This window comes from Nicotiana tabacum, chromosome 8 (genome assembly GCF_000715075.1).
Source record: "Nicotiana tabacum cultivar K326 chromosome 8, ASM71507v2, whole genome shotgun sequence".
Taxonomy (NCBI): Eukaryota; Viridiplantae; Streptophyta; class Magnoliopsida; order Solanales; family Solanaceae; genus Nicotiana; species Nicotiana tabacum.
The window spans coordinates 93,960,034-93,970,169 of NC_134087.1; the positions used below are offsets into that span (position 1 = coordinate 93,960,034).

The 10,136-nt window shown below is 35.8% G+C and overlaps 1 protein-coding gene across 1 annotated transcript; it reads right to left on the bottom strand.

The window, feature by feature from the left end:
• Positions 1 to 775: 775 nt before the first annotated feature.
• On the bottom strand, positions 776 to 2,002 carry LOC107807226 (aquaporin TIP1-2). Its single transcript, XM_016631569.2, has 3 exons — positions 1,820 to 2,002; positions 1,470 to 1,720; positions 776 to 1,375 (listed from the first exon to the last, which is right to left on the bottom strand). The coding sequence occupies exons 1-3, from the start codon at positions 1,950 to 1,952 to the stop codon at positions 1,001 to 1,003; spliced, it is 759 nt and encodes a 252-aa protein (XP_016487055.1). The 5' UTR covers positions 1,953 to 2,002; the 3' UTR covers positions 776 to 1,000.
• Between the last annotated feature and the right edge of the window lie 8,134 nt (positions 2,003 to 10,136).

Consider the following 10,136-nt stretch of genomic DNA (forward strand, 5'->3'; position numbering starts at 1 on the left):
AAGGATTTTTGCACTAGCAGTGCAATTAAATTGGTTATAACATAATCTCTATTTTTTAGACTTGATATGAAGAGTTATCTATCTTTGTAGGTTAACCTGATATAGTAAAAGCTTTTTACACTATCAGAACATAAAGTTTTAATAGTAGACTATTACCTACTTCAGGAGGTGTATAAATAACCATAAATCTGGAAAAAAGTTTAATAACGACTACTAGTTCAAGAGCTAAAATTGATACAGTTACTATATCTCCAGATGTTTGTCAATAGCCTTTTCATTCAAAGGTACCCCGTAACAAACTATGCTCTGGTTTTTCTGAAGAACCTTTTCCTCTCTTGATCTATCAAGGGTATGGTGTAATATATTCTAACAAACCAGACCGGACTCTGTTTTTTTCTATTGATTTCTAAGATAATTTTGAAGTTAACCAACAAAGTATGAGCACAGAGCCTATTAGATTTTTGTCTTTTGTTTGATTACTTAAGAATCGATGCCAACTTAATGAACGATGAGTATGTTCTAATAGCAGAAAATGGAACTTAATAGTAACTTCCTTGTCACTATAAAATATTTACTAGAGTTAATCCCATCAAAAGAAAAAAAAAAATCCCTGGAGATATACAATGTTTTTTGTCTTATGCAACGTTCTAACTTCTTATACTTTATTTGGTGTGCCTACTCCTAATGAAAAGGAATTATTATCCATTTTTTTTAGGGGGAGCAGCAAGTTGTTAATGTTAGTTTGTCTGCAACAAATAAATATAGCTAATCCAAGTAAGCATGTCAAAGAGAAGTCAACTCCAGTACATTAAACATGACACTTGCATCGCTTGATTTTTCACAATTTTACAATTAAAAAAAAACCCAAAACTTTTACGATGTACTGAAAAGAAAAACAAAGAGCGAACAGCTAAACAAACCACAACCTTGAAACCTTAGCTTAAATTAATTATATCCAACATATGCATGGTTTTAGAGAAAGAAAGGAGGAAATTGTTCTTTAGTAATCAGCGGTGGGGAGCTGCTCGTGAGTGTTGTCACCAATGAAGATAATTTCATAAACCAAAGCAGCAGTGGCAGCACCAACAAATGGTCCGAGCCAGTAGACCCAGTGGCTGTTCCATGTCCAGCTAACCACTGCTGGACCAAAAGACACAGCAGGGTTCATTGATGCACCATCAAAGGCTCCACCGGCCAAGATATTGGCACCCACAATGAAACCAATAGCAATTGGGGCAATAATTCCCAAATTGCCCCTCTTAGGATCAACTGCAGTTGCGTAGACGGTGTAAACAAGGCCAAAGGTCATCACTATCTCAAAAACAACTGCGTTCCATGGGGTAACTCCTGTTGAGAGTGCGAATGCCGATGTTTCCTGCATCATTTTTAAGTAATTTCATCAGTAAAACTTTAGGAATAAACTGATCAGTACAAACACATAAATGAGAGTAATTTTCTTTATTAATTACCAATCCACCAGTGGCAAACTTGAGGAGCACGCAAGCGACGACAGATCCAAGCAATTGGGCAATCCAATACAAAACACTCCTGAAAAGGGTAATGTGACCTCCCACGAAAGCACCAAATGTGACCGCAGGATTTACATGACCTCCAGAAATGTTTGCTCCTACTGAAACTGCCACAAAAAGGGCAAAGGCATGGGCTATAGCCGCCGAAATCAATCCAGCAGGCGTGGCTGCTCCTCCATTTGTTAGCTTACCTGTGAAGAGTACCAATATTTATTATTACAGGTTAAAATTTAGTAATAGTATAAACAAAAATTATAAGTCAGTTTATGTAAGTTAAGTCATGGACTAACCGAAGGCCATGCCAGAGCCTTCACCGGCAAAAACAAAGATGAGCATTGAAATGAACTCAGCTAGTGCAGCCTTGAGAGCATCAGGCTGGCTAGCCTCTGCTAAATTTCCGAGGGTAATTTTTGAAATCGGCATTATCTTTTCTTCTTAAAATTTTATGTTTTCTTTGATTGTGACTCTGTTTATTTCCTAGCAGCTATATGGCACTTCAATATATATAGTGGACTAAATAAGAGGAAACCATTGGGCTGGAAACCACCTGTCATTGTCCCTTAGGCGCGCCTCCAATTTGTTTGGATGCTGACACGTGGCATATCATGGAATCCCTTTTGTTGGAATTGGTTGATATAAGGATTTGAACTTTTAGGGGTCGTTTGGTCAAAAACTAAGTTATACATGGATTATATTTTATGAATTAGTAATACAAATATTATTTCTTGTTGAGTGTTTTGTTCACGCTTCGTATGTGATTTTGGACTTAAGACGTATGTCTTAATATTGATTTGGAGGTCCGTAGATCATTTTGGCTTGAATTGACGGAAGTTGGAAAGTTGAGAGGTTTGATCGAGAGTTGACTTTGTTGATATCAGGTTCGGATTGTAGCTCTAGGAGTTGGAATATGTCTGTTGTGTCATTTGGGACTAATGTGCAAAATTTGAGTTCATTCGGAGTCGATTTGGTATGGTTTGGCATTAGTTTTAGAAGTTCGGGGTTCATTATTTTCATTAGGCTTGAATTGATGTGCGATGTTGTTTAAGGTGCATTGCACTAAAATTGGATTTGCAAGATATTAGTTAAAATATTTTTTTAATTTTTAAACTAAAAAATAATGAGTTTACCATTATACCCTTGGATGCTTGATTTTCATAGGCTTCTAGAAAAAAAATAAGGACAATTTTGTCCTTTTGATGCTTTATCTATGTAGAGATTATACATGGATTATGTATTCCATATTAATAGTGGTATTAAGTTATACCAAAATTGTTGTATAACTTTATACTAGGATTAACTTAACAAGAATAGAAAAGTAAACCAAGCAATGTATAATTATTACAACTCCTTTATAGTAGTATTAATACAGTTTAATCAACTATATCAATTTATCCTTAGGTTATGATGTCGAGCTTGAAACTTGGCTTCATTTGATTTTTTTAAGATTGAGACGTCTGAATCTAAATATGCATCTAAATATCAAGATGTGTATTAAGATTAAGAGATCTGAATCTGAATATACATCTGAATATATTAAGATGTGTATTAAGATCTAAACAGAAATAATTAAGACTGTTTGATTTTTAACATTTGAATGTATAAAAGTTATCTTTATTTGAAAATTAATAAACTTAAAATTCAGATGAAATAACTAATCTAATATTCTATCAATAAAATATGTAGCTTTTTAAAATATGATTTTGTTGGTGGTGATGGTTAACAGGTGAATGCCGATTAGAGGCGGTGGTTGGTGGTAGTTTTGGTTGATGATAGTGGTTCATGCTAGTAGCTAGTAGTGATTGGTAGTGGTGGCGATCACTACTAAAAAAACTAGGGTTTAGCGACGGACAAAATCTGTAACTAAACAGAAAAATCCGTCGCTAATCTTATTTAGCGACGGATTATCAAAAGATTCTTCTAGCAACGAGCATTTTAGCGACAGATTAGCAACGACGTTCGTAGCTAAATCCAGTTTTTTTTGTAGTGGATTATGATTGAGGATGGTGGTGGTAATTGATGATAGTTAATAATGGCGGGTGGTGGTAGTAATTGTGACTGAGGAAGGTGGTGAGGTGGTGGGTTGGTGGTGGTAGGTTATAATGATGGGCAGTGTCAGTTGTGGTTGTTGATGGTGATGAGGTGGTCAGTTGTGGTAGTTGAGGTGGATGAGTGTTTATTGTAGGGGAGAATGATGGTGGTCGGAGTGGTGGGAATAGTGGATGGTGATGGTCGATAATGGTGGCGGCTATGATTATGATTAAGGATGATGGTGGCGTGGCGGTGGTGGTGGTGGAGGCAGAGGTGGTGGTGGCGGCATGGTGGTAGTTGATAATGATAGGCGGTGACGGCAGTTAATAATGAATATGTGATAGCATCTTAATGAAATTAAGTTTCTGTTATAGATCTTAATCATAGAGACTTATTCAGACTCATTAAGTGATTGTAAAGTAAAAAAAACACTTAATGATTAAGATCTGAATAATTAAGATTCAGACTTTAAAAACGAACGCACTTAATGTTTGAGATCTCAATAATTAAGATTCAGACCTCCATTAAGTGCAAATAAATGAGGATAGGTCAATTTAATCTGATAAGAGAAAAAAATTTATACACCACAGAATTTAAACTTGAAAAAATCGAAAAAAGGAATGAGGTTAGGATATACAGCCGACCAAAAATAAGGAAAATGATAATAGGGTCCATCAAAATGATTGTTGCTCGAACCGACCATATAGCCGACTGTGGAATCTATGATAGCGACAACCATGGTCAGCTATGGACTTAATGGTTAGTTGCATCAGTTAATCAAAAATCCTTTTGTGCTTAATTACAGATTATTTTTTAGAGTGAAAGACATTATGTTAAATACATGAAGGATCCTTTTATTATGGGTTTTTTTACCCCTCCAAGTTTGGCTAGATATAAATATGTGAATCTTGATAATAAGTTTCTAAGATCAATTTTTTTTTTTTTGGTTTTCCACCCGATGTTTGGTATCCGTATTAGAGCCCGATTATATCTGGATTCGCGCATCGTATGGCCCCATTCTGTGGGAAGCGCTCCCTACCAAGGATTTTTCCATACCAAGGGCTCGAACTCGAGACCTCTGATTAAGGAAAAAATAGTCTCATTCACTGCACCACATCCTTTGGTGGTCTTTAAGATCAATATGATTAAACCAAATATGACTTGTTATCAATTGAGTGACATCAATATGGAGAAATTTCAACATTTTCTTCTATAAGTTTCCAATCTCTTGTTGCAATCTTGAAGGGAGGGGGAGGGGGGGGGGGGGGAATCAGCTTTTCGAAATGCAAAAGAAGATTAAGCCAAAGGATGATCCAGCCTACATCAAAACAATCAAAAATAAAAGTAAGAGAAAATACTGATTTTTAATATACTCCCTCCGTTCATTTTTAGTTGTTCACTTTTGATTTTGCACACCCTTTAAGAAAAAATAAATAAAATATATATTTTATAATTTTACCCGTGATAATGATAGTATTTTCAAAAGTCTTGAAAATAATCTGGGGGATAAGAAGTTAATAATAAGAGTAAAATAGTAAAAAAAAAAAAAAGATTATCTTTCTCATGATTTAATATAGTAGACAAATAAAAATAAAAATATATTTTTAGTATAGTTGACAAGTAGAATAAACGGAGGGAGTACTATAGTTTCAATCAAGAAAGGACAGCCACAAGTATAAGTTTCTTTAAAAAGGAGAGGAAGGGTGGTGGCTTGTAATTATAATATAAACAAAGGTATTATGCTGTCTTTATCAATGGTTTTAATTTCGTACATGAACAGTCCAAGATGCTTTTCAATATGGATTGATCGAAAACTGAGGGCCAATGAGCTGTTACGTTCAATTATAGTAGTGAGTGGGTACGTAATGGTGGACTTGGTGCTTTACCACTTGATAAAAGAAAAATGAGTTTTGTGATTTAACAAACCAAAAGCACCAATTACGCATTAATTTATCATATCTTCTGATAATACTATACAGAAATTAATTAAGTTTCCTGCTTTCGTTTTTCTAAATTATCTTCTACTATTTAAATTATTTTGGGCGGCTAAGCTAACAACTTTGCTGAATTTGTTCAAGAAATGCTGGACGTCCTTGTTTGTTTGGACATTCTAAAAGGAATATTAGCATTTTTTAAGCTTTATTAAACCATTTTCACAATCTATGAAATTTTCCAGTTTTGGTAAGAAGAACTAATGAAGAACCGTTTGTGAAAAGGTAATTGTAATGTTACTTTCGCCATATATGTTTCTCAGATTACATGAATGGCTTCTAATTTATCTTTTTAGTCTCATTTTAAAAAAATCATATTGACAAGCATTTTCGTGGGAAAATATGTGAAGGTATTAGATACTATTGGGATGAAAAACCAGTTAGATGAAAGTACTAAATCAATTGACCCTCCAGAGTGAATACTAATACCACTTAAAGACAGATAGTCAATGCTGCTCCACAAGCGCTTAAAGAAATGGTACAAAATAACCCGTTACGATTTGAATAGAAGAAAATAACTCTACAAGATCTTCTTTGTTACATTATCGATCTCCAATGCGTTAAGATAAATACCTTAGTGAGTATTGATAATTAAAAAAGTATGATTAAATGTTTACAGAACCAAGTCCTCAATGTAGTTGCTTAACTGTTTCGAAGAACCATCTCCTTAGGAGAAAGAATCAGCTCCTCCTGAGTGATACTTGTACGTCTGTAAAAGACACTAACTTTATCTTAAAGTTACCAAGGTTCGGGTTTGGTGGAAGATGTCTACTATAAGTAATAAGGGTCGTTGCTTAAGAAGATATGGATAATTCAGTTACAGACTAAAGTCCAAAAGCTTATGGAATCCTTAGAACAGTAGGAGTCCTATCAAAGAGGAAGCTGGCTATGAATAGGACTCCTAGAAGATCTCAAGTTGTGTTTTAAATAGGATCGACTTTGGATTTCTAACTATCCTTTTACATATCAACTAAAGAGTCATAAGTTGTTTACTTGTATTGAGTACTTGTCTTGTATTCTTCCCGAGTCAGTCTAGTGAATGTGTTTTAGGTAATTGAGTTGTAATCAAGTGTCATAAACAATCAGTGAGTTGTGTGAGTATTTTGCTTTACAAGTTAGAGTAACTTGTGAATCAAATAGGAGTAGTAGGAGTACTGGAGAGTATTTGATTACAGTCTTATAATTGATACATTTGGCTCAGTGTTCTAGTAGAGTTAGAGCTGAAAATCCTACGTGGTAGGTTTTGTTTTTTTTACCTTTTGAGTCGGGTGATTTTTCATGTAAAAATTATTGTGTTCATTTTATTGCTTGTTTGCTTTACCCTTAAGGAACACGGTGAAGAACCAAGTTCTTTAGTAATTCATATGGACACTCAAACTAACATATCTCATGTGAAAAGAGTCATATATATCTAAAGCAATGGTAGTAATAGCGCATATAACTACCTACACGTACGCTTGTATAACACTAACTTGGTTAGCCCTTCTTACTGTAGAAATCCACCATTGTTGAGTGGAAGAAGCTCACTGAGAGAATCGAAGAAGAACTATTACAGCTGTACAAATGAATTAATTACGTGTTAATTTCTACACCCCCCTCCTTCAAGCTAGGTGTAGTAAAAATGTTCAGAACACCTAGCTTGGACATCAAATGATAGTGTTGAGTAGTTCCTAGTCCTTTTGTGAGCAAATCTTCTTCCTGTTCTTCCGTTGGCACATATGTTGGATGTATCAATCCATGTTGCACCTTTTCCCTCACGAAATGGCAATCTATCTCTATATGTTTCGTTCGTTCATGAAACACTAGGATGTTAGCTATCTGCATGGCTGTTTTACTGTCTGTATGAAGTTGAATTGGAGTAGCAACCTTTATTCCCAATTCTCTGAACATTCCAACCAACCATATCAACTCAGACACAGTCAAGGCCATGCTTCTATACTCAGATTCTGCTGAACTCCTTTGCATTGTGGCTTGCTTCTTAGATTTCCAAGATATTAGTGATCCAACAAACTTCACAAGGTACCCAGTGACTGATTTTCTGGAGTTAGGACAACTTTCTCAGTCTGAATCACAATGTGCACTAAGAGTCATGTCCCCAATTGCGCTCATAAGAATCCCAAGCCCTGGCTCATTCTTCACATATCTGACTACCCTGTATGCTGCTTCAAGATGAGACTGCTTGGGAGCTTGCATAAATTGACTTAGAGTCTGCACACTATAAGCAATATTGGGTCTTGTCAAGGTCAAGTATAAAAGCTTTCCAATCAACTTCTGATAGCTCCTCACATCTGCTAGTGTTGGATCATTGTCCAGATGACAATGTTCATCATACTCAACAATTGTAAGTTGTTTATTTTGTTCCATTGTTGTAATAGTAGGCTTGGCACCAGACAGTCCCAATTCTGCTGTAACTTCTAGAGCATACTTCCTTTGGCATAAAAGAATTCCTTTTGCAGACCTGCAAACCTCAATGCCCAGAAAATATTTCAAGTTTCCTAGGTCTTTAATCTTGAAAGCCTTGTGTAGTGTGATCTTTGCTTCTTGAATCATTGTAGTGTCATTGCATGTGATTAGAAGGTCATCAATATATACAAGTATAATAACCTGTCTTCCATTCTCCTCTTTGATGAACAAGGAGTGATCATGTTTGCTTTGTATAAAACGTGCTACTAATAGAGCTTCTGTGAGTTTCAGGTTATATTGTCTTGATGCTTGCTTAAGTCCATATAGTCATTTAAGCAGTCTGCAACCCTTAGAAATCCCCCCTTGGCTGCTGAAACCAGGTGGCAATCGCATGTAAACTTCTTCTTCAAGATCACCTTGAAGAAATGCATTGTAAACATCCATTTGGAAAAGAGGCCATTGATGCAGAGTAGCCAATGTAATGACTGACCTCACTGTGACCATTTTGACAACTGGAGAAAAGGTCTCCTAATAATCTAGACCTTCTTGTTGGCTGTAACCCTTGGCAACAAATCTTGCCTTGAATCTCTGAACTTCTCCATTGGATCTGTACTTAATTTTGTATATCCATTTGCACCCAATGGGCACCTTACCCGTAGGAATATCAACTATCTCCCAAGTATTGTTCAGCACCAAGGCATCCATTTATGTCTTCATGGCTTCAACCCATCTTGGGTCCTTCATGGCTTCTGTGTATGATGTAGGTTCTATTTCTTGTGAGGTAGAAGTCAAGTAAGATTGATAAGTAGCTGACAAGGCACTATAGTTCACATAGTTGGATATTGGATATGTGCAGGTGGATAATGATGCTCTATTGACTGGGCACACATTGTATTACATCCAAAGAGGTGGCTTGGAACCTCTGTTGGATCTTCTGAGTTGTACAGCTTGAACTTCCTCAGTGACTTCATTAGCTGGTGTCTGCATATTATGATCAACCTCTGCATCTGATAGTTGTTCACCATGATCTGGATCAGCTCTTGTGAAATTGTTCTCTTGTTGCATCACTTCATGACCATGCTCAATAGCTTGGTTGACTGTATCATATCCTTCTCCTAACATATATAGTTGTTGTTGATACAAAGAGTAGTCTTCCTCTTTTGATTTCAGCTCTAAGAACATAGGATCTTGTTGTGTATCATCCTTCCCCAGTTGAAAAGGAAAAATGTCTTTCTTGAATATGACATCTCTACTAACAAAGAACTTCATTCTCCTTAAGTCATACAGTTTGTATCCCTTCTGAGATACTGAGTATCCCATATGAACAGCAGTGATGGCTCTAGAAGAAAATTTGTCCCCCTTTTCTGTCACTGTAGCAAAACACAGACAACCAATAGTTCTTAGGTATGTCATATTAGGTACTCTCTTATGAAAAACCTCATATGGAGATTTCCCTGCTAGAACTGAAGAAGGCAGTCGATTAATAAGATATGTTGCAGCCAGTACACAATCTCCCCAGAATTGCAAAGGAATGCTACCTTGAAATAGCTGAAATCTATATCTATTACAACTACCTAAGCTTTAAATTACCCAAAACCTGGTGTCACAGTGTCACATACCGTCTAAGATTGCTACATACAAAGTCTAAAGAAATAACAGTACACTGTTTCTGAATAAAAGGAAAATGAAATCTCAGATCCCTCGCCACCTCTAGGACATGCCTATGTCTTCTTTCCACTACTCCATTCTGCGGTGGAGTATGTGGACAGCTGCTTTGATGCAAAATACCATTATCTATCAAATAATCTTGACATTCATAACTAAAGAACTCTGCACCATTGTCAGTTCTTAGCACTTTAACATTCTTGCAAAACTGTGTATATACCATTTTAAGAAAGGATTTTAACACAACAACAGTATCATTTTTCAATTTCATTAGAAAAATCCAAATTATCTTGGAGTGATCATCAACAAGAGTCAGAAAATATCTATTTCCATTATATGTAGGCACTCTATATGGACCCCAAATGTCTACATGAATCAAATGAAATATTTCTTCAGCTCTATTGCTACTTAAAGGAAATGGTTTCCTTGTATGCCTAGCCAAAGGACACACAGTACAATTATTGAGTTCACAATCAGAAAACTTCTTGCCTTTAAGGAAATCTAACTGCTTTATGACTTT